The following is a 27927-nucleotide window of genomic DNA, read 5'->3' on the forward strand; positions in this document are numbered from 1 at the left end:
CCCCTCTATTGGACTGTTACACCTCCTCTTTCATCGTCCAGCCCTCAAAGTTCTATATAGCGTTCAGGTTTGTCTTCACACCACCACTTCCAGGAAGCCTTCTGTCATGTCACAGCTGTAAATGACTTATGTGGGCCCGTAAGCTTTTTTATATCATTTAATTTTGAGAACAACTGTGTTAGGTAAGTATCATGCCCATTTTATATATGAACAAAAAGAGACATGGCAGCTCCAACGCTGATCTGTTGAGGTCTGAAGTCTGCATTTCTCCTCTCTCCCCTTTGCCCTACCCCAGCATGTTCTTTGTATGTCTCTTAAGATGTCTTCATAGACTCCTTTGATTTAGAGCTACTTTTCTTTGTGATTAAAGGAGAGAAAGGTTGTGCTGGGTAAAGAGGATGAGGTAAGAAGAATGGCCTGAAAGATCGCCGGATTTTTAAGTAGGGGGTGGGCTGCTAGGGGATGCGATTTGGGAGACAGGGGCAGGTTTTCCCTCCTCTTTTCAACGCAGAAGTACACAATAGAGCCCCATGCAGTGTGCAAAGCACTTTCCCTACATTTTCTCATTTGAGTCTCCAGATTACCTTCTTTGGGCTACATTTTGATGGATTCCTATGATTATCCTCAATACTACTGGGTCCCATTCAAGCCAGTGGAGACTAATGAGTTAGAGGCAATCAGATCATAGAATGTTGGAGCCAGAAGGAAAATGAGAGATGCTCGTTCAGCCTCTTCATTTTACAAATGAGAAAGCTGACGCCAGAAGGAAAATGACTTCCTCAAGGTCACGCAGTGATTTGGTGGCATAGATTTATTTGGCATTTATTGCATCTTTTTCCTCAGCACATTCCATTTCAGAACTAGGTGCTTCCGGGCGAATGTGTATTTTAGTTAATGCCAGCGGTACTTTATGTGGCAGAAGTCCAAGAAAGAAATTGGAATTCTCTCATACATCTCAGTCTCTCTGTCGAAGAGTGGGCTTCCATCAGCTTTCTTTTCATCAGAGGCTGACGTTGAAAATCTAGACCTTTGATACTTGATTTTTCCTCGTGTGTCTTATACTTTTCAACTCTTTCTCTCATTGTTTCTTGTATATTTAGTACTTAAAATGCTCACAAACACAGCCATTACCCTCATGGCCTGAATTCATAATTATTGCATGACTAGAGGTAACCTTGAGCATGAGAAAAACAAAGAACACATTTCTGCAAGAAACTGCTGTATTAGTCAGCTTTTGCTGTGGTAACAAATAGCCCCAGTAGCTTGGTAGCTTATTACAGCAAACATTTATTTCATACTCCTGTCACCCGACCCCTGTGAGTGAGTCACCACAGCTCTGCTGGGCTCTGCACAGCTCCACACAGCTTCTCATCTAGGGCCCCGGTTCAAAGTGGATCCCCTGTCTGGGACCTGCTGTTCTCATGGTAGAGGGCAGGAGGACAATCCCACTTAAAGCTTCCACACAGAGTGGCAAATATCATCACTTCTCACATTCTGGTGGCCAAAGCGCATCCCAAGGCCAAGGCCAAAGTCAATGAGGTTGGGATGTGTATACTCTTCTTGGGTTCTTGGGCAAATACACGACAATAGGAGCTCCCTTATCACAGGGAAGAGAGAATAACCTGGAACAATGACCTGATCCACCAAAATTACCCTGTTGCTAAATCAAAATGTGACTTTAGGGAAGTCACTTGCCCTCTTTGGACCCCAGTTTCTGATCTTTAAAATGAGGAAGTTGGCTTAGGGAAGCAAATTAATACTATGCAAAGAATCAGATCTATCTGAGTTCACGTTCCAGCTGTACCAGACTAGCTGCGCGATCTTAGGTGAGTAACTTAACCTCTCTATTTCCTCATCTGTTTCTTCTACAATTCGAGCCTCTAGTTTTAAAAACCAGAGTGGCTTCAATCTCGTCGTGTTCCTCATAATCTCCTTATTTTTAATCTTAGAAATTTTTTTAGGAAATAATGTCTCTTATGAGGGAACTTTTTTTAGAGGTATGATTCTTTTTAGTTCTGTTAAATTTAAGAAAAGTTGAACCCAATACCTTTTTACCCAGAAATATTTGTCGTCCATTCTGTTTTTATAAAGGCACTTTTTTTAGCCCTCTGCTCACCCCGCCAACTATACCTTAATTTGTCTGTGCGTGCAGCGAGCTGTTAATGGTCATTGTTTCTGGGTTGTAGGATTTCAAGTGATTTGCTTGCCTTTCTTCTTTGACCTGAGACAGTGTCCAGGCCTTGGCCCTGAGCGTCCACAGGGATGGACACCCCCGCCGTTCCCCAGCTTCATCTGCCTGACTCAGTGGATCCTAAACTCCCCATGTAGACCCCACTTCTTCAGGAAGCCTTCTCTGCCCCAGCCACCCCCAGGGGTTAGCCTCCACCCCCCCACACACCCACACCCACACACATACACACACTCTCACAAGCCTTGTGCTGGTGTCTGTCACAGCCCTGATCACCCTGCATGGCCGTTGCTTGATTTCTGCCTGTGTCTTCCCTGAGAATACAAACTGCTCCTGACGCAGCAACTGGGGCCTATTTATCTCCTTGATCCCAGCTCTCAGCACAGGGTCTGAGGTGCAGTCAGTGGTCAGTGAATGTTTGTTGAATGAATTAATAAATGTGGTTCTGTTCTGGTCCAAGCAGGCCGTTGATTCCCGTAAACTAGTGAGCGCCCCCAGCAGCTGGCCACAAGCCCCCTGGCGTTGGGTGGAGCTGCTGGCCTTCTTCAGCACTGCTTTTGCTCGTTTGAATTCTCTGCAGCTCCTACTTCCTCCCTCCTCCTCTGCCTCCCAGGGCCAAGAGAGCACCCTGTCTCTGAGTATAGCTGTTTATTTTTCTGTTCCCCATTGCGGAATGTTGCAGTACTTAAACTTTAAAAATAAAGGGATTGATTTTTATCTTGAGTTTTTGTATTTTCTTTCTCACTAGGGAGTTAAAAAAATCTTATTCCTGGGGCCGGCCCAGTGGCGCAGCAGTTAAGTGCACACGTTCCGCTTCGGCGGCCCGGGGTTTGCTGGTTCGGATCCCGGGTGCGGACATGGCACCGCTTGGCAAGCCATGCTGTGGCAGGCGTCCCACATATAAAGTAGAGGAAGATGGGCATGGATGTTAGCTCAGGGCCAGTCTTCCTCAGCAAAAAAGAGGAGGATTGGTGGCAGATGTTAGCTCAGAGCTAATCTTCCTAAAAAAAAAAAACAAAAAAAAAACTTATTCCTTTACACCAGTAGAGATAGTCTAAATGCTCACCTACAATCTGGCCCACTTGTTAAGGGCATATGCTTTGCAGTCATGCAGATTAGTTTTAAATCCTTTCTCTTTCTTACTCAGCTATGTGACCTTGGGCAAGTGAGACACCCTCTCTGTCTTTAAAATGAGGATGGGGTAGTGGTTGTGTTCACACACTCTGCTTCAGCGACCCAGGGTTCACGGGTTCTGATCCTGGGCACCAACCTACACACCACTCATCAGGCCGTGCTGCAGAGGCATCCTACATGCAACATAGAGGAAGACTGGCACAGATGTTAGCTCAGGGACAATCTTCCTCACCAAAAAAAAAATAAACAAGATAATATCTAGAGCTCTGGCTTATGTGAAAATTAAATGAGATAATATGTGTAAAGCATAGCACAATGCCTGACATTCTCGTTGAATGCTGAAGATTGCTGGGTTATAACAGCTAGCCATAATGCTGGCCAGTGCCAAGAGCTGTTTTCTAAAGTTATTTATTTGTATTAACTCTATGAGTTCTCACACTGCAAGGTGAGTATTATGATTATTCCCATTTTATGGGGAGGAAACAAGTTAAAGTAATTATCCCTGTGGTCCCACAGACAGGTCCCGAGGGATTGTGAGCAGAGCGTGAGCAGAGTGTGCACGCTTAGTCCCTACCGCTCTCTACCCTTGGGGTGGGATAGGCGTTGGCTAAGTCCGGGATCCTCCCTTGCTATCCTCTCCCCTCCCCTGCTCTTTCTTGCTCTCTGTGTTCCCTGCCTTGGAAGTCAGGCCACCTCACAGGAAAGTTCCTTCTCTCCCACCCTTCCCTGAAGCCCAGAGCCCTGGGCCTCTGCCAGGGAGCCTCAGGCCTGCTTCCCAGCCATTTGTCAGGCTGCCAGGGGGCTGCGCGGCCATCCATTTTTCACACGCAGATAGCAGGGCAGCTGACAGAGCTGGGCAGGCTTGGCAACAGCTTTAGCTGTGAACAGAATCTTAATGAAGGCACTGGCCCAACCTATAGTGGGTGCTTATGACCCGGGGGCCCTGCCCTGGCAGTCAGGGAGGAGAGTCAGTACTGCTGGCTCAGGGCCCAGCTGCCAGCACCTCGCCCTTCTGCTTTGGGATGGTTTCTTGTCCTGAACCACATTGAGAGCTGTTCAGTTGCATTTAATGCCCACTATTTCCCAGACTGTGTGCGTGCGTGCGTGCGTGTGTGTGTGTGTGTGTGTGTGCGTGTGTGTGTGTAGGGGGGAGGAGGTGAATCTTCATTCACCCAGAAGCTGGCTTTCTGGGGAAGAGAATGGGAGTGTAGGAAGAGGAAGGCAAAGAATAAGGAGGAGAATTATGAGGAATCTGAATCCACTGGGAAAATAAAAGTCAGAGGAAAGTGAAGGAGACTTGGAAGACAGAAGAAAGTATATAGAATATCTTAGACCACCAATCTGACACTTTTCCACCTAAACATGGTTAATGACAACCAAAACAGAACTTGGGAGTTCTGGAGGGCTTTTTTTTGGTGGGGGGAGGGGGACAAAGCAGCCCCTTACAAAATTTACTTAAGCATTATCTTTTATCTTCAAAATTCATACAACCTAAACATGCAACATAAAGCTAGAATAGGTTTCAGTCATCCATTTCTTCATTCCCGCCTTCAGGAATGCACCCCTTCGCTAATTCTCCAGCAGGCCCCCTCCACCACAAGGGGTTCCATAGGATGAGTATAGGTTGTGCCTTCTGGTGCCTGGAAATGCATCCTAACCGATGGCCTCAATGTGGGCAGGAAGGGTGCTTGAAGCCCAGAATGTGTTAAGTACTGAGCACTGGGATTCAGAGATGAGTTAGACCCAGCCTCTGTCCTCAAGCAGCTCATAGTCCAGTGGATTATTGTGGTGTAGCATAGTCAGGCTGGAGCAGCAGCTTCCACATGTAGGGCACACATTCTATGCCAGGCAGTTTTTACATTATCTCTAATCCCAACACAATCCTGGGGCAGATATTATCAGGTTTATTGTGGAGTTGAGGAAACCCAGGCTAAGAGGGTACATGACCTGCCCCAAGTCATTGTAGCTGATAGGTGGGACGAACAGGATTTAAATACAGGTCTCTTTTATTTCAATGTTTGGGTTTGTCCTACTCTATTGACTCCTGTAATAAAGAAGAGGGTGACCTAGGAAGACAGAAAATGAACTCAGCCAGAAAAGGCTTCCAAAAGGAAGCAATGCTAATACTGAGTCTTAGAGGGTAAGTAGGCATTGGCCAGGCTTCCACAAGCAGGGCGAAGAGAGTGCTAGGTACAAGGAAGATCATGTGATAAACAAGGAGTAGTAAAAATGGCGTGATTTTCTTGTGACTTGAAGAGTCCTATGACTGGAGTGAATAATGCTATAGAAAAGTAATAAGACAGAAGACCAGAGAGATGGGTGGGGCAGGTCATGAAGGCTTTTCGTGGTCAAACACTGTCCTTAAGTCTTTGGGGAAGCAATAGAGGTTTATTAAGTGAAGGAGTGACATAGTCAGATTTGTGCTTAGGAAAGTTGTCTCCAGCCCGTGTAGAGGATGAACTGAAGGAGGAGAGATTGGAGGCTCTCTCAGCATCTATCCATCCATCTCCATTTATCTCCATCATTTAGCCATGTCTTGGTCTCCTGTGTCTTGTCTCTGTCTGTTTGCCTGTATCTGTCTACTTATCGGTCTCTACCTCTATCTGACCTGCCTATTTATCTGATCCCTCAGCATCCCTGTATAACCCTAGGCAAGAATCTTCACCACTCTGAGACAAGGGTCCCTCATCAATAAAATGAGGATCATAATGTCAGCCTCAAATGGTTAGATTAGGGATTAAGTGTGATATTGCATGGGAAACCTTTTTCTATATTACAAAGTACTATACAAATGTGAAGGATTATTGTTATCTAACTGTTGCTGTCTCAGGTGTTACATTTTATTTATTTTTGAACAACATTCATTGAGTATCTAGTCTTGGCTGGGCACCTTGCTCTATATCTGGTAAGAAAGGAAGTTTATAATGAATCAGAAATAATACCAGCCTTGTAGAGTATTGGACTATAGTAGAAGAAAATGGAGTATAGTAGAAGCCTCTATTGTATGTTTCTAACTTGCTGCCTATCTGTCTGGTTGCCAGTCTATTCATTCATCCATTTACCCATCCATCCACCCATCCCCTCATCCATCAGTCTCTCTCTCTAACTCTCTGGTTGTGCTTACGTCTATAGTCACAGGCAGTCACTGACTCAGAACCACCCAAGTCACATTGGCCCTGACTTGCAATCCCCTCCCCACCATGCAGTTTTTGAGAGCCCGTGCCTTTAAAATAAGACAGAAAAGAAAACTGTGAAAAGCCCACTGCTCTAGATGACTTGGAAGGTGGCTTCTTTCTTTACAGTTTTAGCACTCTCTCCATCCCTTCCCAGTCATGTGGCTCAGGACTTTCCTGAAGATCTGAGCTGGTCCCACATAGATCTGACACTGCCACATTCCATAAGGCATGAAAGCTAGGTTGAAAACCCTGAGGAGCCAATTTCATTGAATTCTACAGTCTCTGTGACTAACCCAGGACTGCCAGATAGTCCCCAGGCAGTCCCAGACATCCACATCTTTCACAAAAGATGGTGACTTTGCTCTGTATGCCCTTTGTCTCTGAAATGTCCTTTAAGAAGCAGTATTGTATAGTAGAGAGCAAGTCCTGTTCTGCTGCTTATAAGCTCTGTGACTTTAAATCAAGTTACTTAACCACTCTGAGCCTGAATGCCAGAATCAACAAGATGCGGATAGTATTTCCTATTAGCATTGTTGTAAGGATTTGGTGATATAATGTCCCATGTGAAATGTTTAGCACAGGACCTGACATTTTGTATACTCAGTGAATTGCCTCAGAGTTGGGACTCAGATTTATTTTTCCTTGGTGATGAAACACATTGTCACTCACCTGCACACCTGTTTCTGTGGTTTCGTAATGTATGTATGTGCTCACGTGTATGTGTATGGATATATGTTTTAAGTTTCAATGCACCATTTATGACTGCCAAGATACTAGAATAGTGCCACCCAATGGAACTTTCTTTGGTGATGGTAGTGTTCTTCTGCGCTATCCCTTAACAGTAGCTCCCAGCCACACGTGGCTATTGAGTACTTGCAATGTAGCTAGTGCAACTGAGAAACTGTTTTTCTAAAGCTAATTTTAATTAATTTAAATTTAAGTAGTAACAAGTGACTATCGTATTAGATAGTGCAACCTTGGAATATGCCCTTGCTTTTAATGACACCTGAAATAATTATTATGGTGTGAAACAAAATTGCTGAACACCTACTGTGTTTCAGGCACTCCGCCGTGCACTAACTCCTTTAACTCGCATCAACGCTAGGAGATGAAGGGTCTTATAGTCGCTTCCTATTTACTGACGATGAAGCTGAGACTTGGAAAACTAAAGTGACCTCTTCAATGTCACTAATATCAGCCAGTCCAGGATTTGAGCCTAGATCTCCAGTTGCAAAGCGCTTCTCCTTTCAGGACTATGCTCCTGCTACCTTACAGCAGTGTCTCCTGTCTGCAAACACCAGCTGCATTCCCACTGCCTCGGGAAGCACGCAGGGATTGCACCTGTGGGCAGTGAAGCCCTTCCAATGGCCTAGAAGCCCCCCAATCTGGTGCTCCCGTACCTCTCTGAACTCCTCCTCCATGACTCTCTGCCTTGCCCACTCTGCTCTGGGTACAGTAGCTTCTTTGCTTTTCAATGTCTCTTTATCATTTAGGATGTTCCTGCCCTAGGGTCTTCCTCCTGGCACCTGCCCCAGTCTGGCTCCAGGGTGTATGTTTAGTTTCCTCTTGTTATAAATTGCTCACTCTGGCTGCAGGATGGAGAGTAGATTTGGGTGGTGAGGGAGGGAAGGAGATGTTTTGAGTGGAACCGGGTCAGCAGGTGGCTGCCCCTGCGGTAGTCCAGAACCACAACAGCCAATGTTAAAAGCCAAGCCACTGGCCCCCTTGTCCAGATTCTCACAGACTGTTAAGTGTCGTAGCTGGAATGGCCATTAAAAACCATCTAGTGCAGTTCCTTATTTGAAGAAAGCTAACACTGAGGCACAGAGGCAAGAGGATGCTTTTCCCAGGGTTGGCTGAGTTGGTACAAGAGCTCCCATCTCCAGATAAGATCTTTCCCTGCCATGATCTTTTTCCTGAATCACAAGACCATCATAAAAATAGAGGTTTACTGGGCCGGCCCGGTAGCGCAACAGTTAAGTTCACACGTTCTGCTTCTCTGCGGCCCGGGGTTCACCGGTTCGGATCCTGGGTGTGGACATGGCACGACTTGGCAAATGCCATGCTGTGGTAGGCGTCCCACATATAAAGTAGAGGAAGATGGGCATGGATGTTAGCTCAGGGCCAGTCTTATAGAGGAAGATGGGCATGGATGTTAGCTCAGGGCCAGTCTTCCTCAGCAAAAAGAGGAGGATTGGCAGTAGTTAGCTCAGGGCTAATCTTCCTCAAAAAAAAAAAAAAAAAATAGAGGTTTACTGTCACCAACCATCTCACTTCCTTCCCAAGCCTTCTTTCATTTTTGAAGACAGCCTATTTTCTTAAAGGCCACAGAGTCACTGAAAAGGCAGGAATTCAGTTCTCCCTAAACAAATCAATTTTTACAAAGAATGAGCAAATCTTGCCCCAGAAGTCTGAGTATGTCCTCCGGAGAATAGAGAAACTCATACAAGATGTCTTGGAAAAAGATAGAAAAATCCTATTACATATTTTAGTGACGAAGGGAAAAAAAACCCCACAAAAGCCCAAACACAACTTTTCTGATGCCTGATAATATTCTTCTCTCATCTCTCATTTCCCCACAACTATTTTGTCTTACGGCTCTGGGAGCCTGTGGGAAGCTGCTGTGTGATTTTTATCTCTATGATTAAAGTGTTACACTTTATTGAGTTTTTTACATCAGCAGCAAAATCTGCAATGCAGGATTTTACATAACACCTCATTTTCTTCTCGCACCATTACTGTTATTAACCTGGTGGCAATAAACAGAAAATACAGCTTTGCTTATGATGTACTCTTTATTTTTGTTCCAATAGCAAGAAGGAAAAAAAAAAGAGAAAGAACTCAGAGAGAACAGGGAAGAATTTTTTACCCATTATATCCCTTTGATGTCTGCCCTTCTCTCACCTTACTCCATGACAACAGTTCTCACAGAAGATCAAGGATGGAAATCATCTCTGCTCAGGGATGTTTTCTCCTCAATCATTTGCTCATCCATTTATTCACTCAGTGAGGATTTCCTCAGCACCTACCGTGTGCCAGGCACAGTGCTAGGTGTTAGAAATAGAAAAATTTTAGGTCTTGACCAGTGTTTGGTCTAGTAGGGGAAATAGACACACACAGCAATAACAATGAAACAGTGAGATGAGTACAATAAAAATGGAGGGTTGAGTGACGACGTAAGTGTAAGAGGACATGGTCCACCCTACCCAGAAGGATTAAGGAAGACTTTACAGAGAAAGAGATGCTTGTATTGGGTCCTGGGGGATGACTAGGAAGAGTGAGCCCTTCCTGGCTGAAGGAACAGCATAAGCGAAGCCTTGGAAGACACAGAAGAGATGGCTTGGTCCAGACGCTGTCGATTTGGCATGGTGAAAGCACTGGATGCCTGTAGCAGACAGTAGGAAATGAGGTTGGAGGTGGAGGCTGGTCATCAGGGACCTGATATTCATATGCAGGAAGTATCTTCCATGCCTGCTGTTAGTCCACCCTCGGGCCTCCGCTAAGACCAGGCCAAAATGAAAAGATCGAGGCAGAATGACGTAGTGGGAGGAAATTGTGCTGTGGACAGAAGATCTAGATTTTATCCCGGTCTCCGCCACTTCTTCACTGTGTAATCTTGAGCAGTGTCTTCATCTGTACAGTGGATATGGTAAGAATGAGACAATGATTGTGAACAAGTTGTGTAGGTTGTTGATAGTATTTCATGTGTCAAAGGAAAGGGGGTGGGGAAGCAAAGTTCCAGACAACTCAAAGAGGCAGAGAAGCCACAAACTCATTCTATGTGATTTTGATAAATGTTTTTATGTAAATGTGGATGAAGGAGACTGCCCTGTTCTGGGACTTCCCTTCAAACCAAGAGATGAAGCCTGGTTTGTCCCCATACCTCCTTGTCTGACCATTGCTCACCTCTCACAACTGCCCCTCACTCCTTGCTGCTTTCTGGCTGAGTCACGCAGTCCAGAACAATCAGTCTCTTCTCTTCGGAGGGAGGGAAAGCCTGTTGCAAAGTAATAGCTGGAGAAAACCCCTGCCTTCGTCCCATTTACAATCCAGTAGGGAACCCAGGTGTTTGAGTACCTGTATTTGGGTGTTTGATTTTTTTTTTTAACTCTTGTTCTGATTTTATATCCTATCAAAATGTGCAATGCTTATGCTTCACTATATTAATAAAGAGCTCTATTTTTATAAGAAACATATGATTACATGAGAAACGTTTCTTTTACTTGAATAGCCATGTTTGGCAAAAATCAACTTGTTTGTATCAAAACGTCATAACCTGAGACGATAGACCATCTGCTAGCATCTTACTCTAGCTGGGGATAAGTACGTAGCAGGGAAAGATCCAACTCCAACTTATAAGATAATGACAGCCCCAATCTCAGTGAACGGCCTCACCATCCACCCAGACACCCAAGCCAGAAACCGGGGATTCAGTCCAAGTTTAGGTTCAGCACTGTCAATCCTACTTTATAATAGGTCTCATATCTGTACCTGTCTTCTCATCCTCCCTGCCCCTACTTTAATTCAGAACCTTATTATTTTTCACTTAGTTCTCACTTGGACTATAACAAAAATGTCCTAACCATTCTACATGCCTTTGACTCTTACAGGCTCCAATTCTTCCTCATCGCAGCCTCCAGAACAATCTTTCCAAAATGCGAATGTAATCATGTTATACTTCCATAAAATGCTTCTCCAGCTCTCTATTTTCTACTTTATAGGACAAGTCCTAACTCCTTAGTGGCTTGCAAGACCTTCCATGAATGGGTCCACAGAAGCCTCTCCAGACCCTTTTCTCACCCCATTACCCCACCTTATGTCCTTCAATTGTGCCAAACACCTTATAGTTCCCTTAGTGGGCTGGGGGGCTTTTGGTCTTGGGGTTTTTGCTTACACAGTTCCCTCTGCCTAGACTATCTTTCTCTCCATTGATGGCTCCTTTCCTTATCATCCATTTGGTGAACACGTCATCTTTCAACAACTTGCTCAACAATCACCTCCTCTACAGAGTCTTTCCTGACCACCCAATGAATGGATGGTTCTTTTGGCTGTAACTTCACCCAATCTTCACATATATCTCACTGAGCACCTGAAAGGCTTATGGACATTTGTTTGTTTCCTTATCTGTCTTCTCTCACCACACTGAAAATAGAGAGGTGGGAAAGGGAGAGCAGGAGGAGAGAGGAATGAAGAGACAGAAGAGAAAAGGGGCAAGATGAGAGAGACAGAGAAGGAAGGGGAAGAAAGAGCAAAGAACAGATATCGGATCCCTGCCTGTACCTTTCTTCTCTCCTCCTCCTCTCCCCCAGCTGCCTACACTGAATAAAGCAGACAGGAACCATCTTGTTTTTCTCCAGGATAAAGTACATAGTTTCAGCATGAACGTTGGCATCCCAGAACACTTCTTTGAAAAACAGTGATATCTCTTCTGCCAAATGGGAAGAGTACATTAGCAAGGGCGAAATGCTGGGACTGGCATCTTGCTGTAGGTTCTCCCCACAGGGCCATGCCAAGGAACAAGACCATGCACTCAGATCTTGAAGGAGCTAAGGTGGGAAAGGCTGGCAGGATCTGTCTTCAGAGGCCAAAGGGAGGAGAAAAAACAAAGCAAAACAGTACAAAGCAGGAAGATAAGATGATTGAAAGACAGGAGACTCTCAGAGCATGATGGGCACTGAGAATTCGCCAGATCCATTCTCCAAATGGGGAAATTGAAGAGAGGAAAGAGACTTCTCCAGGGCCTCAGAGCAGGTTAGTAGGAGAGCCAAGATGAATTTCCTGGGAAGAAAAGAACCAACATTTCCTGAGGCCCCACCATCCCACCAGCTCTGTGGTTGGATGTATACTATTCCCTCTCTGGCTCAGCTGACAACCTCCTCCAGGAGACGTCTCCCAGCATTCAGGTCACACATATTTATTGAGTTCCTAATATGTTCCTGGAGGTGCCCTAGTTTCATCAGCCTTTGATTTATAATGAAGCAATATTAACTTTTAATTATGAAATTAAAATGTCCCTCGGCTCTCATAGGCTTCAAAATTATATCTCAATCCTCTTCTTAGTTTGTCTCATCTTCCTGCTCAGACAGGGCTTCCTGCAGGTTGGTCTGGCTTTTCCGCTTGTGTCTATGTCCACTCCAGATGCAGGAGTGGGCACCTGGGCTGACCCCAACAGGTGAGGATCGAGCAGAGGTGTGGGAGGTGGTGAGAGTCAGTGAGAAGCCCAGTTCAGGCCCTAACCTGCTGTGAGGTTTTGACAAGCTGGTCTCTGAGCTTCTTCTGAGCTAAGATCAGGATCCTATTTACTTCAGTGGATTGTTGAGAGAATCAGATGAGCTAATTTGTGTGAGAATAGTTTATAAACTCTACAAATGTGTAAGATGATGGTTATTGTCAATAGATGTCCTGTTGAACAAGGAAGAAATTTACATTTATGTCAGCTGGGTCCCCAAGCTCCTCTCAGCTCCATGCTCCTATAGCCCCTGCACCTCTCTTCAAATCTTTCATTACGCATGCAATTACTTTTAAAACGTCCACCCTCCCTGCAAGGTTTTGAGCTCAAGGAGGTCCATATCCTGGTGCCAGGCACATCACCTACACACAGCATCACTGTGTGGTTGAAAAGAATGTATTGAGAGCGCGTAAGCTGCCAGACATTTTGTTAGGTGCAAAGCCAGTTACCTCATCTAACTTCATGACAATCCTGTGAGATTGGGATTATTATCCTCAATTTTTAGATCAGGATACTGAGGCTCGGGGAAGGAAAGTAATTTCTACTGGTCGTTAAGCTCACCCATGGCTAAGCTGACACTTGAAGCCAGGTTTTCCAGAGCCCTGAACCATGCTACTCCCATGACTACCCTTCTTCTATCATTGTTATCATTGTCATGATCAACACTGGGGTCACCAATCACTGCTATGGGGAGCAGAAGACGCAGGTCAGCAGTTCTTTTGCCCTAGGAATGTCTGTTATGAACCCAAACCTCTTAGGCTGAGCCTCTGCTCTCTCTTCCTTTTTCTGGGCAGAGCTGAAGGAGCAGGTGGAAGCAGAGGAAGGCTCCTTCCTGCCAGGCCAGGCCTAGCTCTTCCTGGGTCCCTAGAAGGAACAGATGCAGAGATGCCTCCATTTACATTCAGGTCCTCCTTTTCACTTCTGAGTAGAGTAGGATTGGGAAAGACAAGTGGAAGGAGAAAAATATCCTCATCTTGCTGCTACTGATGCTTTCTCCCAACACCTAAGCATTACTGTCACACATTTCCTTTGTCCTGAGGTTTATTCTGCTGAGGCCAAAGAGGCCACAGATGCAGAGGCTGGGCCGTTCTGAAGAGCTTAGAGATGAAGAGCTTAGCCCTAGCTCAGAAAGATGAGTGTGAATCTCAGCTCTGCCAATTGCAAGCTCTTTGCCTCAGTTTCCTCATGTGATGATAACAGTACTAGCCTCATAGGATTGTTATAAGAATTATTACAGGACCAGACATAGGAAGCCCTCAGTAAATGTCAACAGCTTTTGATGGTGGTGTCATGATTAAGAGCAGGCTCTGTAGAGCTGGACTGCTTGGCCTCTGCCAGGTACCACTATGTGATCTGGGGGCTCCCTGGCAAGTTACTTAGTCTCTCTATTCCTCAGTTTCCTTATTTGTAAGTGATGTTTCTATCTGCTGAGGTTGTGGGAGGATTAATGAGTGCCTGGCAGTAGTAAGTGCTATATCGTTATTATTCTTCTCCCTCCATAGCTCCTGGGGATAGAATCTAGGCCCTGAGGCTCCTATCACTACATGCTGCACTACCCTTTCTCTGAGTTCATTTATTCATTTAGTCACTCAGCAAATGTCCCCTGAGTACTTACTATGTACTGGGACCTATGATGCACATGGGGATACAGAAGTGAACCAGCCATGGTCCTGGTCCTTACACGGTTCACAGACCACTCCCTCCTTCTTAGAACCTTTTTCTTCCTCTTAGTTTTCATGAAACCACACTGTCCTTGTCTCTTCCTACTTCTCTGGCCACTCCACAGTTTCCTTTGCTTCTTCCTATACTTAAACTCCCAGCCTTGGAGGGCCTCAGGCTCGGTCCTGGGACCTTTCCTTGATCCACACTCTCTCCCAGTGGTGTTAAATAGCACCTCTGTGCTAAAGATGCCTACCTTTCTCCAGTTCAGTCCTCGCCCCAGGGTTCCATTTTCACATCTTTGACTGCCTACTTGACACAGCCTGACATCCAATAGTCATTTCAAACTGCAGAGACCCATATCAGAACTCTCAATTTCCTCACCACTATCCCACCTGGTCTTCACCCCAGTCTGCTCCATCTCTCTACATGTTACCACTATCGTCTCAGTTGTTCAAGGCACAAACCCTTGATCCATCTTTGATTCTTCCTGCATATATAATCCATGTGCAGGTCCTACAGAGGTGTGGCCAAGATGTTTACCAAATATATCCTTCTCTTTTCATTTCTACTGCTGTCACTCCAATTCAAGCTACTACGATCTCTTAGGGGACCTGTTCAACTTCCTCCACTCATGTCCAGCTAAAATCCTCTATCTACATGATAGGCAAGGTAATCCTTTTACAGCATTCCCCTGTTAACATGGCTTTCCCCTGTACATAGGATAAGCTCCAAACCCTGACCCTGGCCTGCAAGGCCTGTGTGAGCTGGACCGTATAAACTTCTCCAGGCTCACTTCCAGTGTTCATAGAGATCCAGCCAATGGCTTTCCCTCTGGTCTTTAAAAAAGCCACCCTCATCCCCGCTTCAGGGCCCTTATTTGTCCAGAATTCTCTTGCCAGCCCCACCTTTTATTTATTTTTTTGAGGAAGATTAGCCCTGAGCTCTGCCGCCAATCCTCCTCTTTTTGCTGTGGAAGACTGGCCCTGAGCTAACATCTGTGCCCATCTTACTCTACTTTATATGTGGGACACCTACCACAGCAAGGCTTGCCAAGCAGTGCCAGTCTGCACCCGGGATGGGAACCGGCGAACCCTGGGCCGCCAAAGCAGAATGTGCAAATTTACCACTGCGCCACCGGGCTGGCCCCACCAGCCCCTTTGAATAGCTCATTCTCATCATCCTTCAAGGCTCAGCTCAAATGTCAATGGCCTTTCCTGATCACACAATCTAAAGTAGACCCTGTCCCCATCAACTCAGTTATTCACCATCCTTTAGCTCATTTTAGTGCATTCCTAGCACGTGTTACAATCTGTGATCACCTTACTTAGATTCTATTCATGGTCTGTCATCCACACCTGGGTGCCAACTCCTTAAAAGGCAGGAACTCACCTGTCTTGTTCACCCCCAGGTCCTGGAACATAGTAGCTTCATATCAAATATTCATTAAAATGAATGAATGAATGAATAAAGTGGATGATAAACACTTTAACAGAAGAACAGTTTAAAAATCTGTGGGGGTCCAGAGAAGAGAGCTGCTGTCCCTGGGAGAGTCAAAGAAGGCTTCTTGGACAAGGGGCTACTGGACCTGGCAGTGAAAGCTGAGCAAGATGACACCAGGAGGGGAAAGGAAGGGATGGGGTGGGCATTCCCACCTGCAGGAATAGAGACACAGACGCACAGAGTAGGAGAGCATGTGTGTGCTTGGGGAGTTACAGGTCTGTAAGGCTGGAGTGTGAGATGGAGAGAGGCAGGAGATGAGGTCCTGTGGCCTCCCCTCGGTTCCCTGGGCTAGCTGCCTGGGTGTCTTATGTGCCTGTTCTTCTTTTTGTCCCCATTGATTCATCACATCTTTTTGGTAACGGGAATTTCTTTCCAACCACAGCCAGGGCGCACCTGAGGAGGGAAGGCTTGACTGTGCCACTTCGGAGATCTATACTAGGCGTGATAAAGGTCCTTTACATGGTTTTGTTTATTTGATTTGGTTGGCTGTTTTTAAAGAAAGAGTCCTCGATTTTTCTGAAAATTTCTCCTTCCTACTTTAGGACATGTGCACTGACTTCCAACTTTAACTTTTTAAAAAACAGGGAGAGATTTTAGTAATAAAACGAATAGATTTGGGGCTTTTTGGTTTGTTTTTGGCTTGAGGCCCATGGGGAAATGTCTTCTGGGGGGACAAATCTCAGTAGGGGAGTTATCTGCAAGTTTTCTAATGCTCCTTGCTGCTCCCACCCCCCACCTCGAGGCCCGTTTGAGAAGTTAAGCCTGATAGGATCAGTCCCAAGACCTCACAGTCCCCCAGCTCAGAGATGAGGGATCGGCAGAGAGCTTCCTTCCTCTGACCAGGGAGATGACTTCCAGGACTGTAGGCTCCTGAGAGCACGGCAGGACACAGGGCATGCGTTTGTAACCAGAGGCCTGCATATGAGTCCCCGCTCTGCCACTTCCTGGTGCATGACCTTGGGCAAGTTACTTCTTTCTGAGCTTCAGTCCCTCCTCTGTAAGAGGGAAGAATAGAGCACCCTTCTCAACTCGCCCTTATCCCTGCCTGAGATGAGTTTCTTTCTCATCTCCAGACCTGAGATAAACCCTTCCGCCCTTCCTGCATTGCATTTCCCTTCCTTCATTGGACTGAAAATGTGATAAACTCTGAAGTGCTGCCCAAATGTGAAGTATCCAGCATCGCCTCACAGCACCAAGCTCGGATTCTGGCCTGTGCCAAGCGAGGTGAAGCAGAGAAGCAGCTCGGAATATAGCAGAAAAAAAAAACCATTTCCTCCCTGGCGTCTAGGAGGAAGCAAACTCTGCACTAAATTATGTTGCAAATATGCCCTAAGGTGGTTTTAATTTTATTGGCACTGATTTTAATTTACTCTTTAGGCCCCTGATTGCAGGATGAACTGTTGGCTGCTGGCAAGGGGACAGCCCTTCATCACTCGGTTTTAATTAAGGTTCTTAAGTTTGGAAGGAAAGAACAGAGATGCTTCCCCTGCTTCTATTCTTAATCCCGAATTGTAATTATGGGGCTCTGCATTAGCGGCACACCCCTTGCTCTGATATGGCCACAGAAAAGTACCTCATTTGGCTGCTCAAAAAAACTTAAGATGCATCTGCTCATTCATTTAATTCACTCATTCTTCTACCGATTGATTTTCTATCCATTCTTTTGCCAAACCTTTAATGATAACCTACTGTATACCAGGCCTTGCTCTGGTCCTGTGGACTTAAAAAATCAACAACGTTAGTCCTTGCCTGAAAGAGCTCCCATTCTAATGGGAGATGGAAATAAACAAAGCATTATTTGTGTCATGTGATATGTACCGTGAGAGAGAGAAATGTACCTTGAATTATGAGAGCACAGAGGAGGCTGTTAACTCATCCTGAGGGATAGAATAAGGCCATTTGAATTGAGATTTTGTACTCGTCAGATGAATAATATTAACTGCTATAACGAGCAATTCCCAGGTCTCAGTGGCTTAATGCTGTAAAAGTTCATCACAGTCTGACACAGGTCAACTGACTCTCCTGGCCCTTTTCCTCCTAGAGTGATTAAGGGACATGGGCTTCTTCCTTCTTGTGATACCCTTGTTTTTATGTGTAGCTTCCATGCACAAGAACAAGAGAGAAGGGGGGTGACTGTGTATGAGTTCTATGACCAGGCCTGGAAGTGGTAGTTGTCACCACTGCCCACATCCCATTTGATCCTGACCAAATGGCAAGGGAGACTGGGAAATGTCTTCCATGGTCCAGGAAAAGGAAATGGGGTTGGTAAGCATCTACTCAGTTTCTGCCTTAAATTTTAAGATTGTGTCAGAGTTAGCCAGATAAAGAGAAAATGTATTCTAGGCAGAGGAGATATGTATCATGTGCAAATGTGGAGACAAAGGTCAAGTGCATAACAGTTCGAGGTACTCCAGGTAGCTCCACGTGGCTGGAGTGTAGAGTATCAGAGCAGAAGTAGCAAGAGCTGAGACCAGCCTGGGGGCAGGGACCACACCACGCAGGGCCTTTTAAAATCTGTTAAGGTGTGTGGTCCCTATCCTGGGAGCAATAGAGATGTGTAGAACAGATTGAATCAGGGGAGTGACGTGATTTGTTTTCATTTAAGAAGATTGCTCTGAAGCAACAAGGAAACCAGGTAGAAAGCCATTGTAGCAGAACAGGTAAGAGATGATGGGACGTGTTTCAGCCATGGTCCCTGTCCTCAAAGAGCTCATAGGCACACAGACATACTGATCAGACAGATTAGGTATATGTAACAAGTACTGAAATCAAAGCCCAAGCAAGAAGCTGTTTGGAGAAGAATGAGGGATTTGTTTTCATTGAGGATGAGAGGAAATCATGAAACATTCAAGAAAGTCATAGCTCTCTATCCCATCCAACAACCACTTTTAAAGATGAGGAAATTGAGGCACAGCAAAGAGTTGCTACTTGTCCACGGGCACAGATTATGTTAACATTAGAACCAGAGTTGGAAACCCTACTTCTGCCTTCCATGCTCCATTCTAACTGGGCCAACACAAGTCCATAAAGCCAGTTTAGGCACAAAACATGATCAGGTGTTGTTGGACTTAGTAGCTGTGGTCTTTGGCATTCTCAGTACAGTGCTGAATATGTGTAATGAAGAAGGAAAAGAACTAAGACCTCAAACTCAGACCCTATTCACATAAATTTCCTAGACTTTTTTCTACTCTAGTTCCAGCCCCTAGAATCCTAACTTTTTGCAGTAGCTTGAGAAGGATAGGTATTAAATCCTCTCTGAAAGTTTGGTAGAATTCCCCAGGGAAGCCGTGTGGTCCTGGGGTTTTATTCTTTGGGATGCTTTTGATTGCTGTTTCAATCTCTTTCTTTTTGATTGGTCTATTCAGATTGTCTGTTTCTTCTTGATTTAGCTTTGGGAGGTTGTAAGAGTCTAAGAATTTATCCATTTCCTCTAGATTATCCATTTTGTTGGAGTATAGTTTTTCGTACTATTCTCTGATAATCTACTGTATTTCTGTGGTATCTTTTGTTATTTCTCCTCTTGCATTTCTGATTTTGTTTATCTGAGCTTTCTCTCTTGTTTTCTTTGTAAGTCTGGCTAGGGGTTTGTCAATTTTATTTATCTTCTCAAAGAACCAGCTCATTGTTTCATTGATCCTTTCTACTGCCTTTTTTGTTTCAATAGCATTTATTTCTGCTCTGATTTTTATTATTTCTCTTCTTCTGCTGACTTTTGGCTTTGCTCTTCTTTTTCTAATCCAGTTAAGTGTAATTTGAGATTGCTTATTTGGGATTTTTCTTGTTTGTTAAGATGTGCCTGTATTGCAATGAATTTCCCTCTTAATACAGCTTTTGCTGCATATGAGTTGGTATGGTATGCTATCATTTTCATTTGTCTCCAGATATTTTCTTATTTCTCCTTTAATTTCTTCAAGGATCCATTGCTTGTTCAATAGCATGTTGTTTAGTCTCCACATCTTTGTCCCTTTCTCAGCTTTTTTCTTGTAATTAATTTCTAGCTTTATAACATTATGATTGGAAAAGATGCTTGTTATTATTTCAATTTTCTTAACTTTATAAAGACTTGCCTTGTTTCCCAACATATGATCTATCCTTGAGAAAGTTCCATGTGTACTTGAGAAGAATGTGTATTCTGCAGTTTTTGGATGAAGTGTTCTATATATATGTTATTAAGTCCAACTGGTTTAGCTTTTAATTTAATTCCACTGTTTCCTTGTTGATTTTCTGTCTGGATGATCTATCCATTGATGAGAGTGGAGTGTTGAGGTCCCCTACTATTATTGTATTATTATTAATATCTTCTTTTAGGTTTGTTAATAGTTGTTTTATGAACTTTGGTGCTCCTGTGTTGGGTGCATAGATATTTATAAGCATTAATTCCTCTTGATAGAGTGTCCCTTTGATCATTATGTACTGCCCCTCTTTGTCTCTCTTTACCTGCCTTATCTTGAAGTCTACTTTATCTGACATAAGTATTGCAACACCTGCTTTCTTTTGTTTGCCATTAGCTTGGAGTATCATCTTACACACCTTCACTCTGAGCCGGTGTTTGTCTTTGGAGCTGAGGGGTGTTTCCTGGAGGCAGCATATTGTTGGGTCTTGTTCTTTAATCCATCTCACCACTCTGTAGCTTTTTATTGGAGAATTCAATCCATTTACATTTAGGGTGATTATTGATGTATGAGGGCTTAATGTAATTATTTTATCACTCATTTTCCAGTTTTCCTGCATTTCCTTTGTTTTTTGTCCTGTGTGTTTTTGTCTAACCATTGAATTATGGAGTTTTTTATGATATGTTTCTTTATTTTCTCCTTATTTATTCTTTGTGTCTCTGTTCTGCTTTTTTGTTTAGTGTTTACCCTGAGGTTTGTGTTGAGAATCTGGTGTATAAGATAGTCCATTTTCTGATGACCTCTTAATTCATTAGTCTCAACTGATTCAGTCCCTTTCCTCCTCCCTTCCTAAGTGTTTTTCCTCATATCTTTTTCCATCTTGTGTTGTGAGTTTGTGGTTAAAATGACAGGATTATCTTTGTTTTTGGTGTTTTCCTTCCCTTTCACTTAATGCTATAGTTGAATATTTGCTATCCTATTCAGATTCTGTCTAACTATTTATCTCCTTACTTTGTGTTCTGTGACCCCTTTCTCGCTATTTTTTTCAAGTATGGGGGCCTTCTTGAGGATTTCTTCTGGGGGGGGGAGTCTCATGGCTATGAAGTCCCTTAGCTTTTGTTTGTCCGGGAAAGTTTTAATTTCTGCCTCATATCTGAAGAAGGTTTTTTTCCAGCCCCTAGAATTCTACAGTGAGAAGGGATCCTAGAACCTGACTAATCCTTTACCATTGTTTTGGAGGTACTAGCCAATGCAGTTAGACATGAAAAAGAAATTAGAAGCATAAAAACCCAAAAAGAGGAGATAAAATTACTATGTATGAGTGATAAGATTACAACCCTGGAAAACACTACCCCCTTTATTTGGTCCCTCCTCCCAGGCTTCCTCACCTCCCTGCTGTTCCTCACACATAACAAGTGCATGTGACTTTTGCATTTACTTCTCCTTCTACCTGGAATACTCTTCTACCTGATATCCTCAAGACTAACTGTCCTACTCCGTTCAACTCTCTGTTTTTCCAGAACCGCTATTACTTTCTATTCCCTTACTGTGTTTTATTTGTCTCCATGGCATTAATACCTCCTGACATCTTGTATATTTATTCATTGATTTGTTTATTTCCTTTCTCTCTCCACAGAATGTAAACTCTTTGAGATCAGAAGCTTTCTATTATGTTCATTGCTATATCTGTCATGCCCAGATCATTCCCTGGTGCATATCTCCAGTGCTGAGAACACTGTCTGATACATAGTGGGTACTCAGTGATTATTTGTTGAATTAGTAAGCAAATGAAAATCCAAGAAAATTCGATGATAAATTATACAAATAATAATAGAATTAGTATAGTGTCCGGGTAAAAATTAAATATGTTGAAAACAAGAGCCTTAATATTTATAAAGAACTGCTAGTTAGAAGATTTAATGGAAGCATGCATCACATTTACAACAGCAACTAAAAATATAAACTGCCTAGGCATCAAAAAGAAATGTTCAGGGTCTTTATGAGAAAAAGAAACACTTTTGAAACTTCCTGCTATATCCAAAAGGAAATTTGAATAAATGGAAAGTCAAAACATATTCTTGGATTGGAAGGCTCAAAGTCATGAGTCAATTCTTCCTATATTAATATAAAAATTTAATAGGATTATATTATAAATATTGAGAATATTCACAGGATTTTGGAGAGCAAGGAAAATGAAACAAGCTAATTATAAATATCAAAGAGGAAAATTTGCAAGAAAATACAGGAAAATTTGGGAAAAGAAACATAATGAGGTGATACTAGCCCTCCAAATATTAAAAAACATTGTAAACTTAATGTAATTTAAACTGTATAGTATTGACACACGAAAAGACAAATGGTTAGAACAGAATAGAAAATCCAAAACTAACTCAAATATATAAAAAAAAGTTTATGGTTAAGGTGGCTTTTCAAGTCAGTGGGAAAAAGATGCACAATGTAATAAATGGCGTGGCACAACAAACTTTAATCCTTATCTCACACCCTACCTCCATGTAAATTAAAATTGAAATGAAATATTTAAACATAAAAGAATGAAACAATAGAAATAATAGAAGAGACAATGAAAAAATTCAACCCACAAACAACAAGACAAAAGATTGGTAAATCTGTGTAAAAAATTAACATTTAAAAAATTTTACATGGAAAAAAGTACCAGTAGAAGTAAAGTCAAAAAACAATGACAAACTGAGAAAAAACATTTGTATACTACACGTAAAGGCTGTCTCTCTTATATATAGCTTCTGTAAATCAATAAGAAACAAAGCCCAACAAGTCAATTTCTAAAATGGGCAAAGAAATGAAGAGACAATTCATAGAAAATGCAAATAGTTCTCAAACATATGATAAGATACTTAACTATATAATAAAAGATAATTATACTAAAAGAAATTGACATTAAAACTAATCTTAAATATCATTTTTCACCCATCAAATTGGCAAATGTCTAAAAGTTTGATTCCACCCACGTTGTCAAGGTAATTGAGAAAGAGACATTGCTAGGAGTGTAAATTGCTCCTTTTACGGAGGTCAGTTGTCAATATTGATCAGAATTGCAAATACACAGAGGATCCAGGAATTCTACTTCTAGGAATTTATCCTACATATGGTTGCATATGTGTGAATTAGTGTATATACAGAGGCAATCGCTAAGACAGTGTTTGTAACATGAAAGTTTGGAAATAACTCATGTGTCTATCGATAGGGCACTTGTTAGATAGTTTATACACGGCTGTTAAAAAGGATGGGGTAACTTTCTGTGTACTGAGAAAAAATTACCTTCAAGACATATTAAGAGAGAAAAAGCAGATCTGGATAGCGTGTTCAGTGTGCTACTATTTGTTTGTGTTGGGAGGAAGATGGGGGGAATATGTACTTGTTTGTGCAGAAACTATTTCTGGAAGGATGCATGTGAACCTGATAACATGAGTTGCTTCTGGAGAGTGAAACTAGGTACCTGGAGGAGGGGTGGAAGGGAGATCTTTCACTGTAAATTCTTTCATATCTTTTTGACTTATGAACCATGTAAATTAATCAATATAACTCATCTGCTGGCTATTTAAAGTGAACTCACATTAGGTGCTGGGTGTCAGGACGGGGCAGTGGAAGCCACTCCAGAATGGCTATCAGTCGAGCCAGGTTCTAATTCTTGCTCCTTTGCGAACTTGCTGGCCGCCTTCAGCAAGCAACCTCTCCATCCAGGGCAGTTCCAAGAAAGGTCAGAGAAGCTGGTTTCCAAGGCTCTCTCCAGCTCTGACATCTGGAGATGTAAATTGCAGTTTTTCCTCACACACTTCTTAAGTCATCTGTCTACCTCCTCCTTTCCTCTGCAGCTCATCAAAAGCTCAGAGGAAAAGACAGACAATTGAAGAAAATAAAATTGCGAAGATGACTTTTATAGGGCTCCTGTTGAATCATTGTGTATTCCACCTCCAAAGCTGAAAATGATGAGTTTAATATCACACAGAGCAGTGCATCTTGTATCTCTCAAAAGACAGCTTATGCTACCCAGAGAGCTGGGAGCTCGGCAAGACAGAATTTTTCACTCCAACTCTAAGGCAAATGAAATGACGGTCATCAGGTCCACATTCTAGAAGCAACATGGTTTTCATTTGGTTTTAACTCTGTTTAAAAGTGTCCCAAGGAGGGAGAATCCTTCTAAGCATGGACGTTTCTTCTTTCCCAGGACCACATGCTAGAAAGGGGGTGGAAAGGCTGCCAGGTTTTGCCTTGGCTGTTTCTAGCGATGGCCATTGGTGATGATAAGTTAACTGTCAGGGGTCAGCAGACCTGGGTTTCATTCCCACTTATGCCATGAGCTTGGACAAGTTCCTTCCCCATTTGGGGTCTCTGTTAGTCTCAGAAAGAATTAATAAATATAAATAGGACTGATATATAGGAAAAGAAGGTCAGATTTGAAGGACATAGAAGATCTAAGGGCCTAAAAATTCCCTAATTCCTGCCAGTCCATTACAGTATGTGGAGTAACCTCTCTGGGGCCATTTGTTTAGTCCTTCTGTGCACAGCTGCTGAGCATCCTTCACGTATGGGCACTGGGCTCCTTACAGACTATCCCCCTGCCTTCAGGGAGCTCATAGACAGGAATGTTAAGGAATACTACCATATCAAGCTAGAGAATGCCTTAAATATGTGCAAGTAGATCGCGAAGAAAGACTAGTCGCAAGCATCTTTACAGATTACAAGGTGTTTTTTCCCCATGCACTATTTATATATTATTGGGGAATAGGTGTGGCATCATGAAATGAGGTTAAATAAAAGAACTAACTAAGATGTCACGTGTAAAGCTCCCCAGATGGTGCCAGCATGCAGTAAATATGCAGTAAATGGTAGTAATTATTATTGCAGTGTTTGATTCCCACTGTAACTCTCTGAGGTTGGAATTAAAATATCCATGTTTCCAATAAGAAAACTGAGGCCCACAGTGGGGCTATGACTGACCCCTGACCCCCTTAGCTGGAAATGGCCCAGTCAGGGCAAAGCCATAAGCAGGCCCACGTCAATACAATTATGTTACCTGAAGGTATGTCTCATTAATAAAAGAAACTCTCCTAATGCCTTTAGTCATGAATGTATTAACTGTTTGGGGTAAGTAACATCATGACTTAATCCAACAGAAAAACTCACTTTTTCAGAACAACTCTAAAGAGGGATGCTAATGGTGGGCCCTGAGGGCAGATGGTATTAAAAGTGAGGAGAAATTGATCCTCACTGGTCTCAACCCCTCCAATCACATTGCAAAAGGCTGCCAAATCTGCTGACACATAGGTCCAGCTGAAAGGAAATGAATGTGTGTGCATGCATGTCTGTGTGTGTGTGTGTTTACTTTCTGGTCCCTTTAAGGCAAGCTCTGTGACCCCAGGCTTGTCATTTGTTATCCTTTTTTTCAACAGAAAACAAGCCTGGAGTTTTATATTGACATCCACGCCCACTCCACCATGATGAACGGCTTCATGTATGGCAACATCTTTGAGGATGAGGAACGGTTCCAGAGGCAGGCCATTTTTCCCAAGCTCCTCTGCCAGAATGCTGAGGACTTCTCCTATGTGAGTCAAGAGTTCTCTCTCAGCCGGCTCCCAGCTCCTTGCTCCCCACCCCATCCTTCTCCCTCCCACTGCCTCCCCTTCTTTCTCCTCATTCAGTTCAATTTGGTTTAACATTTACGGAACACCCACTCTGTGCCAGGTCTGGCGTGGGCGATACATAGAGGTAAACAAGCTGTGCCCACGCCCTCAAGCAGCTCATCGCGTCAGGAGGGAGACGCTTGGGGAAGGTGGTGCTTGGTCTGTCTGATGAGCTGGCATTTGTTTAGTTGATCCAGCATTAGCAGAAGAAACTCAGTGAGCACTGACCACGTGCCAGCCCCCGCCCAGGCTCTGCTTCCACCTACCTCCGAATTTCTTTGTGAGGTAAAATGCACTTTGAATCCCAGAATCTTTGAATGCCAGACCAGCAAAGGAACTGGGAGATTATTTAGCCTGGTCTTCTCTTTACACCTGAGAGAAGCTACAGCCCAGAGAAGTTGAGTATGTACAACAAGGTCACCTAACATGTGGTGGTGGAATCAAAGCAGGTGCCTCCCGATCTGCATCTCTGGGATAAGAAGAGCCTTGCTTGTTTCTGTAGGAATCACTCACTATAGGACGGCCAGCCTTTGTCTTTTCGAAACCACTCCAATTTCAGAGCAGACTGAATCTCCTGGATCCAGGCTCCCTGGGAGGCTGGGCCACAGGGCTCAGAGAGCCTCACAGAGGTGCGGTTTCCAGGGCCTACAAAGGGGGCTCAGTCTGGGAGCTTTATTTCTGACCTTGCCTGATGATGTTCCTGCACTACAGCCCCTGTAAGAGCTCAGGGCCAGGGTCAAGGTCATCCATCCTAGTCCAGTCTCTGTCTCTTCTCTTCTCTGACCCTCAGTCCCAACTCTAAAGTGAGAGAGTTGGATTCCACTGCGTGGACTTCAGTTGTCTTTTCAGATTTGACATTCTAATTGTCTGATCTTCTCCTTTACCTCAAGACACACACACACACACACACACACACACACACACCTCTTTCTTTCAATGTCTGTCTATGCATCTGTTATGTTTTGCTGTTTCTTTCTCCCTCTTCCTCTCTTTTCCTTCTTCTCGTATATCCTACTGAATAAGACACACATTCTCTTGTTAAAACCACAGTCTCTCCATTACTTAAGTCTCCATGGGTTAGCATAGAAAGCCCTTCTAACCTCAAGTGAACTGACTCTCACAACTCTATGAAACAGATGTTATTATCACTCCACTTTGCAGATGAGGAGGCTGAGGCTACAAAAAGTTGCCTAACATCTCACGTATTTTTGAAGAGAGGACTTGAGACGCTGACCTGCTTGCTCTTTCCTCTCTCTGTCCCCTGTGATGGGTGCGGTCAACACCCTAGTGAGGAAGCAGCCATGGTCCCTCCTTTCTGGTGATGTTGGACATGAGTTCAGCTGTCCCTAATGGAGGGGAGCATTGTGAAGGAGTGTTGGGGTGTCTGGAGTCACTTAGTCCTGCATTCAATTCTGTGCTGTATCACTTACTTGCTCCATCTCTATGAGCCTCAGTTTCCTCACCTTCAGGGGCAAAATTACGATACCTACATCAAGGGATTATTGTGATACTATGTGGAAAACCATAGGATAAAGCTGAAAGCACTTCCCCAATTTCAGTTCTAGTTACCATCATTATATACTTGCTTCTTGTTTCCTGTCTACTTTTCCTTGCTCCTCTGTCCCCATTCAGATTTCTACAAATATTTGTTAAATGGCAGTTACCGTGCCCCAAGAACTCTGCTGGATGCTTTCATTTAACTATGTTTGTTTATTTAATCAGTCCTCATAATAATCCTGTGATGTGCGGTTAATATCCCACTTTTCAGATGAGGAAGCTGAGACCCGGAGGTGTTGTAAGATTTGCTCAAGACCCAAATAGCCAGCAGGTGCCCAGCCCTGATTCTCTCCTCCCTCCTCTGTCTTTCATAGTCGAGCACATCCTTTAACCGGGATGCCGTGAAAGCGGGAACTGGCCGTCGCTTCCTTGGTGGACTGCTGGACCACACTTCCTATTGCTACACTCTGGAGGTCTCCTTCTACAGCTACATCATTGGAGGCACCACGGCTGCTGTGCCCTACACGGAGGAAGCCTGTATCCTTGGCATGTCCCACCCCCACCCCAGCCCTGGGCCGGCCCACATCCAGCCAAGAGTATCCAGGTCTAGCAGGATTTACTATCAGGTGGTGAATAAGGTCTCCAGCTCAGGTGAGAGCTGAAACTCAGATAAGGATGGAGGTGGTAGGTCCTTCTGGTGGCGTCTTTGAATTGTCTTGTTTGTCCCTTGCTCTTCTGTTGGACACCCTTCTCCCAACTGCCTGTGCTT

At 43.7% G+C, this 27927-nt stretch overlaps 1 protein-coding gene across 4 annotated transcripts in view; it reads left to right on the top strand.

The window, feature by feature from the left end:
- The window catches only part of AGBL4 (AGBL carboxypeptidase 4), a 1219476-nt gene that overhangs the window by 1132692 nt on the left and 58857 nt on the right, over positions 1-27927 (top strand). For all 4 annotated transcript variants that reach the window (XM_044770751.2, XM_044770749.2, XM_070509980.1 and 1 more), the window contains 2 exons: positions 25431-25583; positions 27533-27695. In XM_044770751.2, coding sequence (XP_044626686.1) covers positions 25431-25583; positions 27533-27695 — 316 coding nt within the window. The remainder of the gene's footprint in view (positions 1-25430; positions 25584-27532; positions 27696-27927) is intronic.

The sequence above is a fragment of the Equus asinus genome, chromosome 5, assembly GCF_041296235.1.
Source record: "Equus asinus isolate D_3611 breed Donkey chromosome 5, EquAss-T2T_v2, whole genome shotgun sequence".
Taxonomy (NCBI): Eukaryota; Metazoa; Chordata; class Mammalia; order Perissodactyla; family Equidae; genus Equus; species Equus asinus.